This window comes from Camponotus floridanus, unplaced genomic scaffold (genome assembly GCF_003227725.1).
Source record: "Camponotus floridanus strain SB8 unplaced genomic scaffold, Cflo_v7.5 scaffold2, whole genome shotgun sequence".
In the NCBI taxonomy this organism is placed as follows: Eukaryota; Metazoa; Arthropoda; class Insecta; order Hymenoptera; family Formicidae; genus Camponotus; species Camponotus floridanus.
This window is the reverse complement of record NW_020229325.1, coordinates 7,148,326-7,174,557: the sequence shown is the minus strand read 5'-3', so window position 1 is coordinate 7,174,557 and position 26,232 is coordinate 7,148,326. Positions and strand designations below refer to the sequence as shown.

Below are 26,232 nucleotides of genomic sequence, written 5' to 3'. Positions count from 1 at the left end.
AATACAAATATTTATTTGGAGTATATTTCGAAAAAAAGACAAAGTGTAAGAATTAAAAGGAACACATGTACAGTGCAAACTGTCATCATTGTAAACATATTTTTTCTTTTTATTTTCCCTTTGTATGGGAAATTAGATGACAAATGCAGCACATTATTTTAATTAAATCAGACGTCAACTCTGCCGCAAAATTTTAATTGCACTCGTGTCTTTCTTTTCTTTATATTATCTAGTCTACATCTATCTCATTTTAGATATAAAATGAATGTAGTACAAGTCCACTTCCTACACTTTGTTTCTTTTTAAATTTGAATAGATCAATCTCATTTTAAACGCGGAGAAAAGTGCAAATCGCGCTTGAAACAATTTGATCGATCGACCGATTTTCTCGGTTGCTTTCCTCGTTGAAAGTGGGAAATTTGATTTTGCGCGCCGACTTGAAGTAATCCGCAAGTCGGGAGCCCTCGGAGAGAGCGGAGTCGCGTTAGCGCGCATGCGCGCGGCGATTCCTCGGACTGGCATCCCTGACTGGCAGTGTGACTAGTGTGTTCCGATCGCTCGTCCGTTAGCCATGTTTCACGATCAGATACGTAGCGAGCTTATCGTGCGAAAATGAGTCCCGCGGGCGTGAGAGTCGACCTGTCGTGCGATCGGCCCCGACGACGGTGAAGAGACCCCGGGTGCCGTTGTCGCGACGAGACGCGTTCCTGGCATGCGTTCGCTTCCTCGGCAAGACATCGCGCGCGTGTGCTACGGCCGGTGATCGTGCTCGGAGGCGGTGTGCGGTCATCTCTCTCTCTCTGTCTCTCTCTCTCTCTCTCTCTCTCTTTCTTTCTTTCTCTCTCTTTCTCTTTCGCGGGTTGGACGAGAGTCTTACGCTCAGCGACGCGCGTCGGAGTCTGTGCGCGACAGACCCGCTCTGACCCAATGGAGGAGCCGCGTCCTCTCGCCGTCCTGTTGGCTTTGTTGTTGACAGCGCTCGCACGGGGTAAGTCCTTCGAGAGAGAGGATTTTCTCTTCCTATTCCCTCCGCGACCTCGGCCGCCCTTACCGTCTACGACGGTCGTCGCTAATCTCGAGCCTGAGATTCGGACGATGAGAGATAGATTCGCGAGCACGGACCAGCCGCTCGCTGGGAAACGCGTTTGTTCGTTGTCCGAGTATCGCGAGCGATACTCTGGCCTGGATACTCGGGAGCCCCGGGTCCTTCGACGGAGGTTTCCGCGCGAACGCATCCGCGTCCCGCTGGACCCCGCGAGGACGCGATCGACCTGTCAACTGGCGCGCGACGCGATGCCGACGATTCGGAGGCGAAACGTCGTGGCCTAATATTACATTTGTCGCACGACACAATTTTTAAGCACATTGATTGCCTGAAGGATAATAATTTTTTGAATCTTTAGAAATTTTCTATCCTGCAGCCAATCAATGTGCTTAAAAAATCTCGTGCGACAAATGTAATAATAGACTAATATTATATTTGTCGTACGACAAATTTTTTAAGCACATTGATTGCCTGTGGGATAATAATTTTTTGAATCTTTAGAAATTTTCTATCCCGCAGCCAATCAATGCGCTTAAAAAATTTGTCATACGACAAATGTAATAATACAAATCTAATAATAGACTATCATTACATTTGTCGTACGACAAATTTTTTAAATAATTTTTTGAATTTTTTGAAATTTTCTATTCCGCAGTCAATCAATGTTAATTAAAAAAATGCACGACAAATGTAATAATAGGCTAATATTTTTCAAATGTAATAATAGGCTAATAATTTTCCGAATCTTTAGAAATTTTCTATCCCGCAGCCAATCAATGTGCTTAAAAAATGTCGTACGACAAATGTAATATTAGCCTAAAGCGTAGAAGTTAATTAATTAATTAAGTAGAGTAGAATCAGTAATTATTTAAATGTACATTTTTTCAATCTTTCTTTTTAATTATATCATCTTGCGCTCTTTTTATGCGTTAATTAAAATAGGCGCATTTCGAAGAAAAAAAGGAGGAAAGAAAAACGAAACGTGTAAAGAGTGTAATTAACACGAACGGACGTAAAATTTAAATTAAAAATAATAGTTTGCCGTTTATCAATCATTTGATTCGTAAAAGAATACTTCGTAAAAATAAAATTTCTCTTTGTTCTTTGTATTATTCTTCTATATGCGCATCCTGATTTTCTTTTAAATGCAACTGACAATGAGCTCTGCTGATTGCGGTATTAAAATGCGGAAAATCGAGACGGAAAATACAATTGCTGAGTCCCGTCCAATTTAATCGAGATAGCGAAATGAGACAAGATTTCACGACATTTCCATTCAACTGATATTTGAATAAAGAGACATATATATAATGTATGTGTGTATGTGTGTGTGTACGTGATGTATATATAAGTATATACACAACTAAACTGTCCCTCGACAATGCAATTCTTGCAAGAGTTTCTCGCAATTTTTACGCCAGCTTTTTCGAATCGATTTCGCATCGCTTTTAATGACGTATTAAATATTCGCGAGAACGCTTGTCGCGTTCTATTTAAGTCGCCTAACGAAATAATTCAGGTTTATCTCGTTAACCCATTCAGACCTGAATTTTTTCTGGCTAGATAATGTAAAAAATTATTGAATTAATTTTTATTGATGCTAAGGGTTTTTTTTTATGATTTATAACTGTTAGGAATTTCCAAGTCCACCGAGAGAGATCGCAGGGAAACTAATTCTAAAAAATAACTATTTCACATGATTTTAAAGTTTTGTGCATAATTGTATACATAAGGTCTGAATGGGTTAAAGTTATTCTTCTTCGTCCGCTTTTTTACTCCGATTCCACTGAAATTGCTTTATCTTCGCTTCTTTTGTTCGACATGAAACGCCGATGAACGGGACATACGCGTATCATCCGAGACACGCAATCATTCTTACTCGACGTTTTTTTTTCATCCCATCTTGCTTGCAAAAATTACATAATATTTCGCACTCGCAATGTCGAACGTTCGTATAATCACACATGTCGACACGTGACACCGCTAATGTAAGCAGTGCCAGTAATGTAATCATCTCGAGAAATCATTGTATATCATTGCCAGACCATCGCATCTCGCGGAGCATTTTCAAGAATTAAATTCGAATATCGCTAGAAAAGCGGAAAGGGGCGAACGTCGCTTTTATCCGTTTGCACGGGTGTGTTTGTGTCAATCGCGCAAATTTGCATAATCCAATCGTTTACGTGTTACTGAAGGAAGTCGAGTTGAGAGACCCTGCGCATCGGGTGACTATTATTGATGCGGGGAGAAAAAGAAGAAGAGGGGGGGTAGGAGGGCGGGCGACGAGAGAGAAGATTACGCCACGAGAACGCGGGGGTGACTTCTTTCGGAATGTATTTTCCACCGCGATTCGAATTGCGGAAGAGAATCAACTCGCCATTTTTACGTTCTTGTTTGTCATTTTTGCCGATTGCAAGAAAATTATTTAATTAAATTAAGAAAGATAAAATTAAATAAGCTTCTCATAGTGCGCGAATATTTTACACACACTTTATATTTCTATACTTAAAGAATGTATTATTATTTATTTTTGTAAAATATATACGTGATATAATGTAAATGGAACATTTTTACTTGTCGTCTAACTGATTATAAAATCAAATTCAATTTATGTATCAAATTAAGAAAGATAAAATTAAATAAACTTCTTATAGTGCGCGAATATTTTACACACACTTTGTATTTCTATACTTAAAGAATATATTATTATTTATTTTTGTAAAACATATACGTGACATAATGTAAATGGAACATTTTTACTTATCGTTTAACTGATTATACAATCAAATTCAATTTATGTAACATGATTAATCATGAGAGCCCATTTATCGTCATTAAATCCTGATCACTAGATTAGAAGATAATAGGTTTATCAAGTTTTCGTGTATACATATTATATAATATATAATATATTTAATAATATACAATATATTATATATAATATATTATTTATTAAATTTAAAAAGTATAGATTATTTATATATTATTTATTATATTATTATATTTATTTATTATATTAGTATATATTATTTATTAAATTTAAAAAGTGGAAAACGTGTAAATATATTATATTATATAATATATTTACATGTTTTCCACTTTTTAAATTTCATTTTATACTACTATATTAATTCAATTTACCGCATAATCTTGCATTGCGCTCAGAATCAGCGGAATCACAATGATTTGACGGGATTAATTAAGACTCGATTAGTCTAACAAGACGACGCAGAGGGTACGTCCTTCGAGATATTCGCTTACGACAAAATATCGTCATATATACGTATACAGGATGTTTCTTAATAAGTGCGAAAAATTTTAGAAAATGATTCTTTGTCGAAAATTAAGGAGGATTTTTCATATAAACACATACTCCTGCATCCCTGTGGAATTACACTCTTCCAAAAATGGGGATAAAAATTGAGTTTCTATTTTTCTTCTCAAATTTGGAGCAAGTTAAAGAATTATCCACCTAATTTAATTTCCCTAACTTGTTCCGAGGGATGTAGAAGGACATGTTATACGAAAAACCTCCCTTAATTTTCGACAAAGAACCATCTCCTAAAATTTTTCGCACCTTTATTAAGAAACATCCTGTATACCCAACTAGATTTTAATACACGATATATGTTCTAGAGAATGATTATTCGAATGCGACGAGCATAACTGGCACATCTTCGAGCGCATTAACCGGGGGCAATGCAAGGTGCCCTTCGATAACGATATAAATTGACATTGTCGGAACGGAGACGACGAGAGGAGAGGAGGGGGAAGGGTCTTTATTGTTGCGAGTTCGTGCCTGGTTCATCCCGCGTTAAGGATTCATCGAGGAGATTTTACGGTGGCGGCGAGAGCAGAGCGAAACATTCCGGCTTATGTACAGGTCGAGAGCCGCGTGTTTTATTTTATCGCGCTTGTGAATCGCAGTAAACACCCAAACCAACTCTTGACCGTCCATTCCTATCTCCACCTCCGCTGATATTTACGTGTCGGACCTATCTACGTACGATATCCACCGAATCGATTCTCGCTAGTGTTGCATCCCGTCTCCGCCTCTGCTTGTTGTTATTTTCGATACAAACCATCGCTATCAAGGTGATTATATCGGTAAATAATCGCAAGAGTGAATCTGATGTGAAAGGGATATATAAAGTGCGATTATTATTTTTCTCCCATACATTCGCGAGATTAAGTAGTCCGTCAAATAGATCTACACTGAAAAAAAGAAGTTGTTAACTTGATTAAACTATTTAACTTAATTATTATGTTTTTGAAATTTGTAATTGAAATATTTTACTATTCAAATTAAATAATATATATTAAATCTAATATGGCATCTATTTAACTTAAATATTTAAATTTTTTAATTAAAAAAATAATAATTTAGTTGGACGCTTTGATCAAGTTAATAACTTTTTTCTCAATATAAATGAACAAGTTATCTACCCCTTCCTTCTTGAGAAAATTGGAATTTTCAGGGATTTCTTTTGTACTTGGAAAAATCAAGAAATTCTTATGTAATTTTATTACGACTTGAAACATTTTTGTAAAACAATTTTCTTTTTTTTTGATAATTTTGTTTTTATATTGTCAACAAATTCGCCGATAAAAGTTAAATTATGTATGTTTAAAATTATATTATAAATATATATCTATTTTTATTTATTCAACATGTCTTAAAAATATTAAATATGCAGTACATATTTTTTTATTGTAATTTTTTGTGAAAAATGAAAATGTCATGCAAATGAAACATGTTTATCTTACTTACGAAAGCTACTCAGTTCTTTTTCGCACTTGCAAATCTAGGACTTAAAATTCAAGTGACTCTCTTTTCTTTATACGAGCGAAAAAACGCATATAATAAAAGAAATTTATTTTAAAAAGTTGTACAAGATTTTAAAAATATCATCTTTATTTAGAGTTTTTTTTTAACAAAATTTGAGGAAATGCCCTGTAAAATAAAGTGCGGTCTCTTACGAGTTCAATTCTATGAAATCGCTACGATTAACACGACAATTTGACAATTAACTAAAAACAATTGCTTTCAGAAATTCGCTCGGAAATTCGCTGGCGACGAACAATCGAATCACAAATCACTCGCGGAGATTCGATGCGGAAACGTGTATTCCGAGGGCTTTTGAACGGGGGACGCTCTTTCGAAGGGATATTTCCTTGCGTTCGTTCGCTTTGTTCACTTTTCCGCACGCGTTCGGAATTGTTTCGCTCGTTCGATCGCGTAAGTATCGGTGAAAGCCGCGCGTTTCGCGAATTATTCCGCTCGGAACTGCATGCTTGCGGTCGCCGCCGTGTTAAATGTTGAATTATATGCGATACTTGTAATATGTGTTGCCGTTCCCAGTCGGGTCCTCGTATTCTACCGCATTACGAGTCTTTACTGCCAGTTTCTCGCGGAATGGGTATACATTTTAGAGACGACGCGCGAAGCGTAAAAGGTCTGTAAAATAGTTTGCGCAACTGGTTCCACGTCTGATATTTTTATTAAATGTTCTTACACGTTTATTTTATCCATTTTCATCAATATTTCCAAATTATTCACCCCCTCGTGCGCCAAAACAAATTTATTACCATCTTATTACAAATTTATTAATATCCCTTTCACCTTTTTGAAATGTCGGAATATTATTCTCCGCGTTGTTTAATGCCATTCTGTTTCATAGGTGCTCGAATGCCCAACGTAAAGACCCTTTTCCGGTTGATCGAGTTGGTGAAATTTCCAACAATGAGAGAGAGAGGGGTTCTCTCGGCAGACTGCTCGTTGTTCAAATAAACCTGTTATCCCCGCCGTGCGAGAACTTGTCCTGCCGACGTGCAGCATACCGCGGAATAATTATGAGAATCGTACAAATAGAACATGATAAACTAAACGGTACACAATGGTGCCAATGTCTGATCCCTTTTTATGTCCGTTCGCCCATTCTGTACGTCGGGTCTATATAAAGATCCTGCACCACCATGGCTTACGATTCTACCTGTACCTCGAACGACTGCGAGCTTGCGAGGCAAAAATCTTTTCATCTCTCAGTCTCTCTATCTCTCTCAGCTTATTCGAGATATCAAATACAAGGAAGATTTATTTAGGACCAAGAAATCGCAGGTGATACTGCGTGTTTTATAAATCTATAATTTTAAGAAAACGTATACAAATGTTTCGGTCCTTTTCGGATCCTCCTCCTGGGATAGTAATAATCTTGATTTAATTAAACATCATAAAAGTTATTAAAATTAAATAATTTCGATATTTAAAAGCAAAACAAACGGAAAATGACACTGTACAAGTCGGAAAATAAAAAAATATTCAAGATATTTTAGACTAGAATATTCTTTGTCGTCGCGGTAAATAGATATTGTCGCGAACCGAGCATTTTTACGAGCAAAGATGTAATCTTCGAATATTGCGAGAAAATGTAATTTTTGAAAACTCGAGTCGGACATGACGAATTAGTCCATATATGGGACGGGTGTAGTAAACGCGCGCGTGCGATGTCGTAACGACGTACGTCGCCCCGACGCCCACGCACCTCCCCCCCCTCCCTCTCCCCCCGTCCGTCCGGAATCTCGTATTTACGCACGTGAAACCGCGCTAGCTTTAGGCCCTTGACGCGTAGATTGCACAAAGTTTCGGGGATGGATTCACGAACTATCTCTTGCATTGTTAACGTTGCGTGATTCTGCTGCGAGCGACATTATTAGTTATTATAGTTATTATTATAGTTATTATTATCATTATAGTTATGTCCTTATAGTTATTATTATATTTATTAATTATTAATTATCGTCGTATAATCTAAACTTGTTGAGAAATTAGTGTGTACGGTCAGGAAGATAGTAATCTATAAAATTATATTTATCTTACGTTTCACACTCGATCTATCGCTTTCGATAAAACTGGAAAGCTCATAAATTTCCTCAAAGAGAATGCGGTGACTCTATCTTTGTATCTTTAGAGTGTGTGTTCTATGATCCGTCCAAAGAAACTTTCGCGAAGCTCTCCCTTGAACGTAAAGTAAGGCTTACAATGAGAAGGCAACGCCGGAAATGGCTGATGCGAGAACACAGAGAAAAATGTATACTGTATTCAAGAAAATATTATTTATTTCAAGTACATCATAAGTTTATATATCCGCAAATATATCACAAGTTCACCAAAAGCATTAAATTTAATTGAATACATTCTAAATTTTAGTAAGTGCAGTATTTTAGTCAAGAATATTAAATTAAAACAAAAATTTGGTTTGCTTACTATAATACATAGAATTTTTTATATTACATATTATTTTTTATATTATTATTTTTATATTATTATATTATTATATTTTTTTATTATATTATTATATTTTTTATATTATTATTTTTATATTATTATTATATTATTTTTAATTTACAATATTCTCAAAGAGAAAATAAATTCTTCTTTTGAATACATGATAATGAGATTTTCCAACACTTGTGATATTTTAAAATTATTATCAAGAATATATTCTTCGTTGAAGAAAACTATTATTTAAAAAAAGAAAAATAAACTGAGTAATCGCTTTTCTTGGAGGCAGTAGAATGATATTTTTCTCTGTGAGGAGACACGATATTTCGTCGAATGCTCGTTTATATCAATCCCAAAAACAGTGGGTTAGGAAATGTTGGGGAACGTTGTTGTCCACCTTGTTTGGTCTGCAGAGGACTCTATGTCGTTAACAATTAATTGAGTCTCGCGTCGCAAATGGGCGACATCCCTCCGAATATCATCCCCGTGTATTTGTCAATATTTACGAGACACCCTATAGACGCCCGGCTCGCGCGCGCCGCGTACCTTGCCTTCCTTCACGGTCTGTTCGTCACATGTCGGGTACTTTTACCGCACTTTTTCAACATTCTCTCCCCTTGCACGGGGAGAGGGGGGGGAGGGGGGAACGTAGCGCCCGTCGTCTCGCGTACATATTAATCCTCGTCGCGAAAAAATCTCAGAAATTTATTATACCGTGAAAAGTCGCAAATGCACGCGCGAGAATACGCAGCCTGCACGTCCTAAATGAGAGGGGAAACTCGATGTTCTCGCGTACGCGAACCTCGATATCTCTTCCTTTGCCGCTCTTCTTTAATCCGTTATCTCGCTTCGATTATGCAAATGCGTATTTACATTAGAGATTATTTCATAATTAGTTAAATAGTTTACTTTTTCGAGACTTTATTTGCTTTTTTACGGCAAATTATCTCTTCGACAGCGATGCGATTGTAACATTTTTTGATAGTATATATATATATATATATATATATATATATATATATATATTATAATAAAATCGAAAAATGTTATAATCGCATAAAACGTAAAACAATACATACAGGGTGTCCCAGTTATCTTCCGTCATCTTTCAAAGACAGATTTCTGGGATCATTTGAAGACGATTTTTCCTCAACGAAAATGTCAATGAAGGCCATCATTTTTTGCATGTTTCCGATTTTTGTCATCATATATCTTTGCAATTAAGTTTGCAGTTAAGGTGATCCCAAGAATCTGTCTTTGAAAGATGACGGAAGATAACTGGGACATCCTATATATATCTTTTTACATTTTTTTAATGGTAACTCGTTTATTCGTTGCGTAAGAAGAAGATAATACTATCTGCACGCAGTTAAAAGAAAAAGCACGTCTAGTAGGGAAAATGTACAGAGGCGTGAAAAGTCACGGCTGTTCTATCTTGCCGTTTGATATTTTGCTACCAACCAACCGTGTCAAGTACGCGACGAGATGCTATTTTTTCGACGATCAAGCGGAAACAAACATTTAGAGTTGATAACGAATCTTGTCAAGCGCGAAGCCATCCGATAGACTCGCTCGCGATAGCAGAGTTTCTACCTTATATTATTTCCCGCGTTACAATTTTTACAAAATATATCACACGCGTGTACATATCGATCAATCGGATGATGCATTTTACCGATAATCGAGAAGATAGGAGAGATGAAAATGATCGGGTATTTTTCGCAACAGCGATTTTATCAAAAAAAAAACTGATATTTTTTGATAAAAAAGCAACGTTTATCTTTCTCGTCGTTGATTTTTTTTTTTCGTTATATTTTGTTACACGTTACATTGACAGCTTTAAGGATATTTCGTATGTACAATTCCAGCAAAAAGTAGCTGAAAATCAATATTGACGAATATCCACTTTTGGTGTATTTTGAGTATGAGAATTGTGTGGAATATTATAATTTGATTTTAGCTACACAGTGCAGAGATGTATTTTTTAATATTTATTGCGTTTTTATTGAAATATTCCGAATTTTGTTAATCGAAATGATTAACTTTTGGTTTGGCAGAGAATTTCGCCTTGTGACAGATACATGGCTAACTTCATTGAATTATATTTAATATCTTTTTAACCAGTTAGTACTTGTATTATAATATTATTTGACCAAATATTTCCTCTGTATCTAAACTTTTGCAAATTTTCAACAAATTCTGAATATTATTTCCATGTGTTTTTGTCATTTGAATCGACGTGGTTATACGTTTCCCATAAGAACACATGTTAATTCGGTGCAAATTTAAATCCTTACAACTTGTGAACGCTTTAGTGAATCGATTTCAAAATTGTACTGAAGATTCTAAACATATGTAAGGACATTCTGTAGAATTTTCATTAAATTCTCAATATTTGGAAAAAATATTAGGTACAAAACATCCTTAAACTTGTAGTTTACGATCGCGATGTTTGCGCCGAACACCCGGTGCAAGGTGCCGGTGGTCGCATGCGATAGATTTTATACTCCCGTACATACAGTAAACGCAGACTCCGTAATAGTTCTCCCGGTCTCTCTATTTCGGTATCCCATGCGGTAGGTTCTCTCGCTTGTACTCGTAAATCAAACGGTACACAACGTGCCGAATGGTTTATTTTCCTTCCGAGTGCGGGAGAGACGCGAGCGTCGCGGCGCCGAATACCTTTCTTCTATTTTCTTCCTCTTTCTCTCTCCCTCTTGCCCGCCTTTCTCCCTTTCTTTTCTTTCCGTTCCGGGAAAAGTCGTCAGCGTCTTGACCAAGGGACTTTGCGAGTCGCGGGGAACGACAGCAGAGGCAGTCCGTGAACTTGGAAAGTGCACGGAGGTCGTGAGAGAGTGAAATGGAATACACGTTATAGGATAGGGAATACAATAGAATGGAATGCATATCTTATTTCCAAGATTATATCAAAAAATTTTTTTAAAAATATATTTTAAAAAATTACGATATTAATATATTTTAAAAATTAATATATTTTAAAAAATATAAACAAGTTAAAAAATACATAAAAAGATGTAAAGATGTAACGAGGGGTCAACCACTGGCAATCGTTGTTTCATTAGGAATATATTGCGGCGATACAGTAAATACAATTTTAGGAAATACATGTTTTACAAAAATATGTATTGAAATAATACTGGCAATAGAAGAAAAAAAGTAATATGCTAGAAATACTTTTTAATTTTGTGACACTGGCAATATTGACAACAAAATAATAATAGAAATACCAACAATACAAAAGCAATACAATGGCAGTGTTAGCAATAAATGTATTGTATTGCCAAAAATGGCAATCACTGTACATTTTTTAAGTTGGCTCCTGGTTGACCCCTCGAGATATAAATAACGATATTGCAATTAAAAGGATTTTCTGAATCGGACTTGATCTGTGTTTGCTCGTTATATTCTTATTATTTTTATTGGAAAATTATTAAACAGTCAAAATTTATTTCTTAAATCGATGAATGTTTAATTTATTTATACATATTTAAACGAAAATCGAGTAGCAAATGTCACGTGAGTGACAGACAAGTGTAATAATATTAACTTTATTCAATTAAGCGATATATTAAGTTGCAAAAATAGGTTATCAAATAGGAGTTTTCAGAATAACGTAAATTAATAAAATAGGAGAGGGGAAAAGAGGAAACCTAAGACTTGTAGCTTCAGAGAGCAACGTGCCACATTGCAATCGTCAAATTTATCATTGGAAATTATTGCATTGTCATAATCATCTCGCTGTCGCAATTACCTCCATTGACCTTCGATCTGATAGCTAATGATAAATGACGAGATTCGATTAGTATTGGCAATGCCATTTCTAATTTCGCTCCCTAATGAGTCCTGCTGCCTATTCAGCATGGAAATATAATCCATGTGAAAATCTCGATTCCATATAAAGTAAAATAAAGTTAGATGTATTTTCCACGTGGTTTCACATGTACATCCATTTATAATACCTTATATATGTTTCTAATTATTCTTCGGGTTTATCCCAACGTCTTATTGTACTTAATCGCGTCTTTGTGCTCGCTGGAATGCGATTAGCGCTAATTCAGCACAATTGGACAACGATTCACAAAGTATGTCGCCGATGAACGCGCGTTGAAGATTCGATTTTTCCGCTTATTTCTTTGTCGACGCGATGGAAATTACGTCTGTAGCACGGATCAGATCTACCGTCGTCAATCTACCGGAGATCATCGTTTCCCCTCTTCCCCCCCTCTTCTCTTTACGTTCGTGCTCTCGCGCGCTCGAAGGTGACAGACCACCGTGAGCGTGAAACTGTAACCCAATAACCGTCGTCAGTGACTCTCAATCGGTAGAGAATCTCAGAGTGCTCCATTCTTGATGCTGTGGTTATGGGAAAATGTCCGCCAATTGGGAACTGTATAATCCGATAACTCCCGCCATTAGCTCTTGATGGAGACTCGAGTGCCTGGCAGAATTTTGTTCGTAGTAGAATTCAATTGTGCAGTCATAGCAGGAAATTTTTTAGACTAATTGCGGTAATTTTTTAGATAATTGTACACAGAGAAAAATATTCTACTGCCAACGAAAGCGATTACTCAGTCTATTTTTCTTTTTTTTTGAAGGAATAGTTTTCTTCAACAAAGAATACATTCTTGATAATAGTCTTAAAATATACTCATCACAAGTATTGGAAAATCTCATTAAAGTTGTATCAAAGAAAAATCAAACTTACTTTATGTGGTAAGCAAACCAACTTTTTGTTTTAATTTAATATTCTTGACTAAAATACTACACTTACTAAAATTCAGAGTTTACAAGAGATTCACAAGAGTTGACGTAAAGTAAGTTTGATTTTTCTTTGATACAACTTTACAATGACCTTACAGTATTCTTGAAGAGAAAATAAATTCTTCTTTTGAGTACATGATAATGAGATTTTCTAACACTTGTGATGAGTATATTTTAAGATTATTATCAAGAATATATTCTTTGTTGAAGAAAATGATTACTAAAAAAAAAAAAAAGAAAAATAAACTGAGTAATCGCTTTTCTTGACAGTAGAATGATATTTTTCTCTGTGTACGCACTCGGTTAAAACGATTAAATATTAAATTCCTCGAAATCATGCCGTACCACCTTTCATGCTTGGCTCTCGGTTTCCTGAAAAATGCGCCCTGCTCGATCGATTAGCATCGATGAGCTAATCGGAGATTACTATCGATTACTCCATCTTGTAATTACGTACCGTTATAATCGGCAATTCGACTTATATTTCTCATTTGAACGCATTTCTCGAGTTTTCCTCCTCCATTTTTTTTGTATAAAATGATCATCTTAATTCATCATCTTAAAATAATCATTCTCTCACACATAGATACTTGTTTTTCCAGCATTCGTTAGATGAGAATAACGGTTCGATTTTGATTGGCCAAAGTTATTAGTGCCCGATAACGAAGCGGCTCCGTTTAATCGATATGTTTGCGAAGAATCGAGAGCATCTAATCAGAAATTTTGCGGATAAAATGGAATTTCTCACGCTACTCGCCGCAACGAAAAGAAAATCTAACGCCGTTTCAAACGCTTAACCCCGACCTTGAATACTGAATTACAGATAAAAATGATGATGCATCTGCATTCCGTTTCTCGATGACGTCGGCACCGCTCGTAAAGATACTCTCGGAGCGTGGAACATTTCGCAAACGCGCAATATGATTTTGCACATTATCTAAATATTAAAATACATTACCGAGAGATCGTTCAAAGCGAGGCATTGCTCGAATATGAGAAAGAGAGAAAAGGAGCAACGCCCAGAAAAGCTTTCTTTCGAAGAAGCCAAGATCTAATACTCGAACGTTTTCGTAAAGACCAAAGGTTGCGAGTGCCTTTCAGCGTTCCGCGATTAATGCAGAATGTCGGAATAATGTCGTACATGTATTGCGCGCATAGAAAAATCCACGTGATAGATGGTTGCCGATAGAATTCCAGTTTGTTATGAACGCCGAGGCGTTCGAGGCGAGAGATTTAGAAAAGCACGATATATGATAAATAAAATCTTTGTGCGTTTTCTCTTTTCTTTAGAATCTCCTTTCTTCCTTTCTGGAACTTCCTAGATCATGAAAAAGAAAAAAAAGCATTTTATACTTTGCTCTCTTTTTTTCTATAAATATTTTCGAGCAGGAGACACATTCTAAGATGTATTTTCCAATTTTATTAAAAATAATTTTTATAATGCTAAATAATTTTTAATGTTACAAAAATTAACTCTATTATTGTTTTATTGAGAAAAAGTCAATAAACATTGCAATTTTCGTATAATTATTTTATATACAGAGTGTACAAAAAGTATGGAATCTTCTGAAAAACGTGCGTTTTTTTTACACCAATTGATTCCTCTCATTATTTTGAGCATAAAAATGATTGAGGTAAAATCAACGAAAAATGAATATTTTACGAGACATTTTATAATTTATGTGAAATTAAGAAATTACTTCGAGTTTTATAACTCGAAAAGTATTGAATAAAAAATAACTTGATTATAATGTTTTGGAGCTCTCGGGATAATCTTCAAGAATATGTAATAAGAAATAAGGGTTTTCATTTAAAAAATTCAAAATGACCTTCATGTAACTTTGATAACATCACCTGTGATCATGTTGATAAGACTAATAAATAGATATTTTAGAGCCCTACAACTTTTGTGTTTAACATTTTTCTCTAAAATGAAATCTCTCCAAGTTATTCAGGGGGTTCCATACTTTTTGTACACCTTGTATATATACAAAGTAATAATATAAATATTTATTATATACGCAGAGAGTGCGTGTCTCAGATTTATCAGACTATCATGTATGAATTTTCTGGCCATATGAAAAATCGATACGTAAAAAATAATGCAAAATCATGATTTTTACACAACATTTTACAAGGGATTTTAAGGATAAAATATACTACATTTACCCAGTCATTATTATTCAGACATTAAATGTCTTCTTCTCAGAACCGCCGAAGAGTATCGAAAATATTATCGTCGCGGTCTCCCAGAAAGCGAGGAATCATCCGAACGATCTCTCGCCTCGTCGCCCATAAAAATGTCCCGCGACGAACATTTTTTTTCTCTCTTCTTCTCATCTCTCTTTGTTTCTCTTTTCCGTCGCGGTCGAATCGTACGCGACATTAAATCGTTCCGTATCGCGATAGTGCGATCGCGCTAAGGGACACATGGAAAAGAGAGAACGGAAACAAAGAGAGAGAATTCAGGCATTTGGGCGTCTCGCCAAGCAGGCGAGCGAGCAAGCTGGGGCGCCCCTATACGTGGGGTGGACGACCCTTTGTTCGAATCGCCTCTTTCTCTTCCTCCGCGGCCGATTTTCTCTCCTATTCACTCGATGCGCCCGGCTCTTCCTTCTCCGCCCCTTTTAACATCTACACCCTCTAACTAACGCGCGTTGTGCACGAATGGGTCACGAGACTCACCATGGGGCCGAAATTTGATATTGACAATAGCGCCCTGCTTCCAACCCGGTGTATCGGGTGTGATCGTTAAACGTCCCCTTCGTAAACAGACTGGGAAGCCCCTATCGTCGCGATTCTTATCCGGAAGCGTGCGATCGCTTCTACTTGACAAATTGAATTCGGGGATTGTGCGGCCGGCAAAGATTCTCGTCGTACGACTCGCTTTATCGGAGAGAATATTGTTTCCTTCGTCGTTAATTTTCCCCCTTTCTCTGTTTGCAGTCAGCGCAGGAGGCTTAGATTTCACTATCGAGCCGCAGGATGTGGTGGTGGAACAGGGTGGTCCCGCGAGACTGGACTGCGAGGCGAGGAGCGCCTTTGGATCTCCGAGTATACATTGGCGCACGGACGACGGTCAGCCGATTACATTTATCGGAGACAGTTATCGGTAATATGCCTCTACGAGGGAGATTATGTGATCCCTCGCATCGTCCCGTCGTCAGGTGTCTGAAGAAATATCCCGATTTTATGATTTTGCAGATCACAGCTAGCAAACGGATCATTGTACATAAATAGCGTGTACACTGGTAGCGCAGAGTTAACCGGAAGTTATCAGTGCTTAGCTTCCATAGATAATATCGGAGCGATTGTCTCGCGAACGGCTACCATCAAACTAGCAAGTTGGTATCTTCATTTAAATTTTAAATCCATATTATAATATATACATGTGTTCGAATATATTCTATCCTCTAAAAGAACTTCATACTTTTGCCTAGAATGATGCGAAAGTTTTTTGGAACGCGGTATGTTTATGTAATGAAACATTGATTTTTTTTAAAGGCCTGCCCGGCTTTGAAAGAGAGCCTCAAGATACTATGGTTTATGCAGGACAAATTGCATATTTAAATTGCGCTCTACCGGCTTCCTCTAGTTTGTTAAAGATACAGTGGTTAAAAGACGAACATCCATTAGTGCTCGATCAAAGTCGAATGACAATCCTGCCATCAGGTATAACATGTATATATATATATATACTTTTATGTGACGTTCAATTGAGAAAAAAATTTGTTATTGATAAATAATAATTTTTTTATATACATTTTTTCATGTACATGTATCGATATAATTTATCTCGCTGATCTCTTTTTGCAGGCGCGTTGGAAATTGAAAATGTTCAGAATCCCGACGTTGGATCGTACAGATGTAACGCTAGCGGTTACGGCCAAAATAGACTGAGCAACAAAGCACAATTAGGATTATTATCTAGCGATATTGGTAAGTCTTATTAACAAACAATAGGTAATAGAATTAAACACGCTTGACGAGACACATCAGATTTATGTTATATAAACGTTTTCTTCGATCGTACAGACGAAGGATCTAGCGCCCCGGTATTTATCGCACAGCCTTTGCAACAAATCGCTGTCGAAGGATCTGATGTGACTCTCGAATGCGCTGCCAACGGTTATCCGAAACCGACAATCCAATGGCTTAAAGACGGCGCCGCTCTCAATTTGTCATTTGTCTCTAGGTATATTATATTATATAACCTTGAATAAATTAACGATATATAAATTTAAATGTATTATAATATGTATGTATTTACGAGAGATATATTCTATTCAAGATATCGCAAAGTCGCAGCTTCTAGTCTCATGATCACAGCTGTTAGAGAATCAGATCATGGTTCATATCAGTGTCGTGCAGAAAATGAGATTGACTCTCTGGATGCAGTCGCTGAATTAATTATACAAGGTACATAAATTGTATATTATTTTAGTGTGTAATTTTGCCACAGATGTATACAAAAATTTGCGAAATTTTATGCTTAATTTAATCTGCAGTTCCGCCGAAATTTGTTAAAAAGCCCGAAGATAAAGTGGCGAGTGAAAATCAAGATTTAGAATTTGAATGTGAGATTTATGGGAAACCGGAACCGAAAATTACCTGGTTGAAGAATGGTGAGCGTATTACGTTGAGCGCATATTGGCAAATCATCAATGGGTATGTATATAGAAAATATTTTTATATTTTATTTATATTTTTTTAAAGAAAAAAGTTCTGTCTTTTAAAATCAGGTTTTTATTTTTAAAAAAATAATAAAATTTTCCAATTTTTCCAGATACAATTTGAGAATCAATGGATTACTGCCTATAGATGCGGGAATTTTCCAGTGCATAGGAGTGAATCCTGCTGGTAGTATTCAAGCCTCAGCGCGTCTCACAATTAACCAGCCCAGTGAGTTTTACCATGAAATCTCTTTACACACATCGTTTCATTAATCGGTCGACAAATATTTCTTCACGCGAAATTTTTTGTTCTCCTTCTTTGTATCGATTTTACATACATTCGTTTTATTTCTGTTTTTACATTTCTCTATTTTTACATTTATTTTTATTTGAAATTTTAATTTTATCTTTATTTATTTTTTCCTTTCTCGCGTATTCCTTGCCGATTAACTGTTCTGCGTGCTAATATTGCGCAGAGAGAATAAATTCCCATAGAATAACGACTCCCAAAACAGTTCCTAAGAAAAAGTGGTCACACAAACAGTTGTATAATAAGACGTGGCAACATCCGAGTACTCTCCTGGGACATACATTGTCGTCACTTACACCGAATCCCCCGCTTTCCATAAGTCCCTCCGACGATCCCGCGGATCTCCTCCCGGGCTCGGTTAAGTATCCCAACTCCCTTTACGACCCAGACTCCCGTTTTATAGATGACACGGATACTTTGGAGGCGTTTGACGGAGGTGGGGTACCTTCTCCACCGAGGAACCTGAGTCTCGTCATCGTTACCGCAAGATTTATTACGCTACGCTGGCAAGAACCGGAAAATACCAACAGTGACACTCTCAATTATTTTATACATTATAAACAAGAAGATGCCATGAGGTGAGAAATAAATAAAATATATATACATTATGACTATATAAAATAACTGATTAATCGTTATTAATTTGTATATTTGTAGGGAAAGAGTTGTCAACACGCAACAAAAACTGGAGGCTATGATACGTAGTTTACAGCCCAGTATGACGTATCAATTTCATGTAGTTGCGCAAAACGCTCGAGGTACAAGTGCCCCTAGCGAAGTATTACAAGTTACAACATTAATAGAGGTTAGCATATTATATCTCTTTCTCTCTTTCTTTGACTATTATTATATTTATTATCTCGTCTGTAACATTTTGCGCGATCTTTTAGGCCAATGTTCCTGGACCTCCACTGAATCTAGAAGGTCATGCAACGAGTAGTATGAGTATTACCTTATCATGGGAAGAGCCACAAGTTATTAACGGTCGAATATCTAAATATATTATTACATTTATGGAGGTATATAATTGCGAATAGTAAAAATTTTAATATGATAATGTGATAATATCGATAGCCATTTAATTTTTAACATTTTTAGGGCGATGGTGAAGAAGTAACGCGTGAAACTACTAGTACAACGTATGAATTGGTGGATCTCGTGCCTTATACGGAATACAGTATTAGAGTTCAAGCGGTCAATGAAAATGGCCCGGGCGCGTTTAGTAAGGATATCATAATTCGAACTCATAGCGCACAACCCACGCAACCACCGCATAATGTTACGTTAGAAGCAGCTAGTTCAACGGTACCGTCCGAAATTTTTAAATCAGACAAGAGTGAATAAATATATTTAAAGAATTTCGCTCTCCGTCTTCTATATTCTAAATATATATTCTTTTTATTTTCTAGAGTATTATCGTAAGATGGGAACCTCCGCTCGAAGGACAAAACGGAATTATTACGGGTTACAAGATCCGTTATCGCAGATATCCGCACGATTCCCGATCCGGAGATCGAAGGCCTCCGATTACGGTAACCACTGAGGGAAATCAACGTTTATACGTGCTCAATGGACTCGAGAAGCACGTTGTGTATCAAGTTCGCATATGTGCCTTCAACGTCAATGGAACTGGGCCTTGGACGGAATGGACAAAGATAGAGACGTATGAGAACGATTTGGACGAAACAAAAGTACCCAATCCACCTAGTAATCTGAAAGGTATAGAGATTTGCGTGTTGAAACCTAAAATGTCATTTTAATTATTAAACTTGTTATAATATTTGTGCACGTATTTTATTACAGCGAATGCTATGGCGGATTCTATACTGGTATCGTGGCATCCTCCGAAAGACCAAAGCATAAAAGTGAGGAAATATAAATTAGGTTGGGGCAAAGGTTATCCTGATGTCGACATACAAGTTCTCGATGGAAAGCAACGATCTTACGCAATCAAACCTATCGGTAAAGCATTACGAGAAATTGTGTTTCATTTTTTTAATATAAAATCTTCAATTTTAATTTCACCGTTCTCTTCTTCCATAATCTTAGAACCAACAACGGAGTATGTAATATCTTTAAGAGCAACGAATAATGTTGGCGACGGTCAACCAGCGTATGCGAATGTAAGAACTCCTGAACGTTTTGTATCCGAATCCGCAGTGCCTTTAATACCACCTGTTGGCCTTAAAGCTATCGTGCTCTCGGCTACTACCGTTGTGCTATATTGGACCGATACGACTTTATCGAAAAGTCAAGTACGTTTATGTCATACACACGCATTATTATTTTATAAAACCTCGTAAAATGACGCGCAAAAGGTCAAACAAAAATATCTATAGCAAAGACATTTATTTTTAGTATGTCACCGATAATCGCTATTACGTGGTGCGTTATACATCCTATCATCACAGTAGCAGTCCAAGATATAAATATTACAATGCCACAGATCTCAATTGTATGATTCATGATTTAAAACCCAACACACAATATGAGTTTACGGTTAAACTGGTCAAGGTAAAAAATAATTACACACAGTATCTAATAACTGAGGAAAGTAAATATATTACATAAAAATATCCGCAGGGTAAACGAAATTCACCTTGGAGTATGGTCGTTTTGAATCAAACGCAAGAGGCTGCACCTAGTACGGCGCCCCGGGATTTGACTATTCAAACTGTGGAAGATCGTCCAACTTCCGTCCTATTGCGATGGCAACCTCCTAAGCAACCTAATGGACAGATTACAGGTTGGTAATATCTATATCTTTTCCTTTTAAGATTAAAAAAATAAAATACATTTATATTAAATTATTTATATCAATTTGTAGGATATCTTATAATTTATTCCACCGACAACACAAAATGGGATCGCGATTGGTTGGTCGAAGGTGTTATTGGTGACAAGATGGACGCTATTGTGAAGGGTCTGCATCCCAACATGATGTATTTTTTCAAGATTCAAGCTCGGAATTCCAAGGGATATGGACCTTTCTCCACGACAGTTTCATTTAAAACGCCACAAAGTAAATAATTCGATTTTTACTTATTTATTCATTGATGTTGATCATGTTAAATTTGATTGTTTTGTTGTACAGTGTAATATAGAGTTTTAAGTAATGCCTATATATTAATCCAACTGTATATATGAACGTATAATGTTATCTGCATATCCATATTATTTTCATATGCTTCATGTTGCACTTTGTTGTACATTCATAAATTAGTGTTAATTATTATGTTTATTTTTTTATTCTTACTTGATAGGCAACGGCATGGATATCTATGACGAATTGCATGATCGAGGTAAGATATTATCCCCAATTTCATTCTTTTATTCTAATTAAGCATTTTATTCTAAATTGCATGTGTTTATAAGCATGTTTTATTCCATTAAAGCTTATAATTTAACCTTCCCAAGTGTGAAAAATTTCTCTGCACATTTTTAATGCGACAAAAAATCATGTATTTAAATTTCAAATATGAAAAACTAACAAAAACTGTTTTCATTTTTTTTTTAGATGGACGAGGCCTTTCCAATCTATTGATTTATATCATAGTAGGTTTCTCGATTGTCATTATCACTGGTATATCAGTAGTGATTGTAGTATGCTGCAAACGTAATCCAAATTCACCAGATCGAAAAAAAGGGTATGTCTTAATGATTAAGAAATTATGTTTTAACAATTACTAATATTTATTACAAGTCATTAATGTATATTTATAATCTTTATAGATATATGAAAGACTCGAATCAGAAAACGAATATTAAACCGCCAGATTTATGGATTCATCACGATCAAATGGAATTGAAAGCCCTTGAAAAATCATCATTAAACGGTGAACCGTCTACTAGTGGTGTTACTAGTAACACATTACCTAGATCGAGTAATCTAGAATATAATCAGGATAACGTACACGGGAATTCTAGTTCATTGGACAAACGTACTTATGTGCCAAGTTATATGGGTAAATATATAAAATTTCGATGGAGAATATATTGCTGCACTGCCACGAATCAAACATCACCAGAAACATTCGAATCACATCACAAAACTATCACAGCTATCTCATTTGTATAAGCAAGAATAATTCCTTTATCGCACATTATAGAATATTATTTCGATAATTTTACTCATAAATTAATATTTCAGTTTATACAGTACACTAAAAGAGAGACTCTGTATATTTTATTTGCAATATTCTTAATTTTGTTATTTGGTTGCTTTTTACTCATTTCCTATTAGGTAACACTGACGAGAAGTGCTCAACCCTGAGCAGACAGCACAGTCGTGGAAGTCACAAACCAAAACTAATTACACTCCCTGTTGACAGTACACCTTTGCATCAGCGTAAGTAGTAGTAAAATTGCCACTCGTAATCGTGCACAAATACTTATGATATGCTTTTATATATCAATAGCAGTTGAGTTATTCAAAGTACAATATTATTTTCCATAACAAGACAAATCTACACAAACACATGATATTCATTTCGATCATCGTTTCAATATGGACATCAAAGTTTTCGACTTATTGCAGCTATAGCTACGGCTACCCCAATTGTAAATACGAGCATGTCACAGCCAACTATTCACACGTCGTGCAGCGACACGTCTTCGGTGAGGCAAAATTATCCACGAACGGTCGCGCAATACAGCTTAAATCGCGCGCACGTGACGTTGGAACCGACGCCGGAATCCAGCCCGGATTCCTGTAATATGCCTAGCTCGTACGAACCGCTACAGAGTCAAGTAAGATTTGTAATGTAAATTATTGCTTAATGCCTATAGTAAAGATTATTTTTCTAATTGTTCATTGTTTTCAGTTATCATATGGCACAAGCGGGCAATCGTACAGTGGAAGCACTCAATATGCCCCCGGTCATTATGGTGGCAGTAATCAACCGATGAGCAACACCGTTGGAATGGAGAGCAACAATAGCAAACGTCTGCAGGGCCATCCGCTCAAAAGTTTCAGTGTGCCGGCACCTCCACCGCAGAGTGCCCCTTCGACACCAGCGCAACAGAAGCACGGTGGTTAGTATCGTATATACTAATTATTGTAATCGTATATACTAATTATTGTAATAGGCTTAACAAAATTTTTTTTTACAACCGCAGTATCGCAAGTGACAGTGAGGCCGACAATGTCCGGAAGCCCATATAAGAAGCCGCAAAGTTCGTCGTCGCAATTGGCGAAAAATCGTTTAGCCTCGGTGTCGAATCCGACGCATACTTCGGAAGAAGTTGAACGTTTGAAGGTAAAAAAAATTTGTTAGATCTATGCTATATTTTACATGCTATGTTGATTCTTGTACAATTTGCAATATTTTATATTTATGGATACTTGATGTAATTACTTTATGATCGAGTTAAATTGTGATTACAGCCATCATATTCTACGGAAGAATTGAATCAGGAAATGGCCAACTTAGAAGGTCTCATGAAAGATCTGAATGCCATAACAGCATCGGAATTCGAATGCTAAAGCAGGTTCCTAAGCCTTGTGCCATCCTAATTGATGGATAGACTGCAAGTCACATTCTCAATGTTAGTACCTGGGAGGTAGTGTAAATTAATTATGACCGTTTAGTCTGTCGCGTAACCAATTTACGCGATTACTATCAGAATTATGTAAACGTATAGTTAATTAGCGTCGATGAACGGCGCAATTAACGTGTGATCCGAATGCTCAATTTAATACGATTTAATTCGGAATGTAGCATTCGGTCATTTATTAAATCATTCCATTCTAATAACTAATGTTTCCTCTCTCCGGTACTAGCGTTGTTTATTTCGAGTTTGAAACTCAAAATTGTGTATTTGCCAATATAATTCCGACAGCGTGTCAGCGTTCTTTCGTATTTTTGATAACGCGAGCGCGCGAGGATCGTATCGCGATCAGCCGCGGAAAAACTCGACTAGCACTTTGTGTTATAGATGTTTATGATAATTGCGTGTGAATGTGCTGTAAGACGCATATATTGTGACCGAGACATAAATTATACGATTACATGATCGAGTCCAGTGTGTTTTCTACAATGTGTATGAAAGTCGATGTACAATAATGTAGTCATGCGTGAGTAAGAAACATTACGGCATCTTTCTTCGATATTTGCATGAAAATCCGGAGTAATTTCGGACAACGCTCTTTGATTATGTATGCTTTCATATACATTGATCAGAGAGCAGTTTTGCCTAAGTAAAAAAGGAATACTCTACGCTTTGCAATCCCAGCGAAAAAGTCGCGTACGTTGCTATTCCGCATTCATGTAATTCGTATATTCGTATAATTGCATTCGTCGATGCTAATAATTGCCATATTTACGCTTAATAAAAAGGTGAAATACGCATGAATCGCTCGATCGAGTAATGTACGATTTAAGATGAAAGATGGAAAATGTGAAATAATATTCATTCTATTTTTGTATCTATTAAAATCGGTTTACGATAAACTTTGTTGTACATTCTTACATTTGGAGGAATTTTTAACTAAAGTCTATATAGACATTCTATTTTAGACTTATTTAGAAAAAGATAATTGTGTATAATGTTTTCGTGAACAGTGAATAAATTTTTATATTTATTATGGGATATTTTACATGAAATTGCCAATTCTCACTCGATGCGAGCACAATATTCGATTTTATGCTTTAAGACCGTAAAATTTCTGTAACTTGTATCTATATTATATTCGGATGTGAATTTTTAATAAGATTTACGTGTTAAGTTATACTTTTTACTCAATATCCTTGGCAGCTCGCAGTTACAGAGAAAGATTTCGTGCGTGTACCCTTTGTTGAATCAACCACCTAGTATTACGATCTCAATCGAAAATATTATTTTAGAATTAAATAATATGAAAATAATCGAATATGGGTATTATACGATAAACTGTTTAGTATAACAAAGTCAACGATCGATTTTCCTTGTAGATTGGTCGCGAAAGATGTATAAGACTAATTCACGGAATTTAGTGACACGATATTTTCGGACCAATCTATCGCTATTTCTAGAGTTGATCTATTTTATCGTAAACGTAGAGTGTGTATAAAGATTACTTTATCGAAAATATGGTCCATTAAAAAACGAAGCAAATTTTATTCACTCCAAGAATCGCTCTTGCGAGATAAAGTATTATCGATAAAAAATTGTATACACAAATATTTTTATTGGGACACATATATACTTTGTATGAATTTGTATTTTATTTATCCGGATACTACAGTCAGGAACTTTTTCTCTTAGGAAAAAATTTGTAAACTTAACGCACAAATGCTCAAATTTTACTGGTATCGGAAATTGTCGAGATATATATATATATATATATATATATATATATATATATATGTATGTATGTATTTATATGTTTATATCTCCAAACACATTTTATATAAACTACATACTGCCAATTCATATTAATGCATATCCGTCAAAGTACATACATACATTTCCTTCCAATGCTAAAAACTAAATCCAGCAAAATGCAAATAAGACAGTGGGAGTATATTTCAACTCCAATTAATAAATATATAACAATCGTCATTATATTACGAGGTAATAACGCTTGTAGAATTTTTTAAATCGTACTCGACTGTTTTTTGAACATTTTTGTATTTTCATAACATTCGAGATATTGTACAAAGTTGTATAATTAAAGGCGTTTTAGTGTATGCGAGTTAATAGGATGTAAGTAATATAAATGAAGCTTACTTTATACTTTTGCTCGTAAAGACAAAATTAAATATCGGGGACGAATATACATTAAGTTAAAAAGCTACGAAAGTATTATAAATGATGTTTAAGTTATGTATGATCAATTTTGGGATTATTATTAATTAATAGTCTCTATTATTTTTAAATGTATATTTGAGTTTTGCGCAAAAGGATAATTCGTATAGTATGAATTTCGATGTAACACAATTTTTTCAAACATTGCAAAGTAACAGATGATACTCTCTTTATATAAATGCTATCAAATTTAATTTGAATGTCTGCAAATTGGAATTTTTTAAACAGAATCGAAATAATATTGTATCATAAATCAGAGTATTAGTTACTTATGGCGGTGATAATACTACCCAATAATTTATAGAATTTATATAAAGAGCAAATAAGTTCTTTCGTTGTTGGTTTAGTTTGA

General features: G+C 35.6%; 1 protein-coding gene across 4 annotated transcripts; it reads left to right on the top strand.

Annotated features, from left to right (window-relative positions):
* The first annotated feature begins 833 nt into the window (after positions 1-833).
* Positions 834-25,394, top strand: LOC105249096 (neogenin). 4 transcript variants are annotated; one of them, XM_011254315.3, is made up of 27 exons: positions 834-988; positions 16,056-16,221; positions 16,314-16,453; positions 16,614-16,781; positions 16,926-17,048; positions 17,145-17,304; positions 17,401-17,528; positions 17,618-17,777; positions 17,896-18,011; positions 18,496-18,670; positions 18,750-18,897; positions 18,983-19,111; positions 19,191-19,397; positions 19,502-19,811; positions 19,896-20,054; positions 20,142-20,347; positions 20,451-20,606; positions 20,676-20,838; positions 20,920-21,114; positions 21,356-21,394; positions 21,610-21,739; positions 21,825-22,057; positions 22,336-22,440; positions 22,630-22,841; positions 22,916-23,126; positions 23,211-23,350; positions 23,479-25,394. In XM_011254315.3, the coding sequence occupies exons 1-27, from the start codon at positions 928-930 to the stop codon at positions 23,575-23,577; spliced, it is 4,239 nt and encodes a 1,412-aa protein (XP_011252617.1). In that variant the 5' UTR covers positions 834-927; the 3' UTR covers positions 23,578-25,394. The 4 variants fall into 4 exon arrangements, with proteins under 4 accessions (XP_011252617.1, XP_011252614.1, XP_011252613.1 ...); XM_011254312.3 differs by having other exon boundaries at positions 18,259-18,670; positions 22,636-22,841; XM_011254311.3 differs by having other exon boundaries at positions 18,259-18,670.
* Positions 25,395-26,232: the final 838 nt, after the last annotated feature.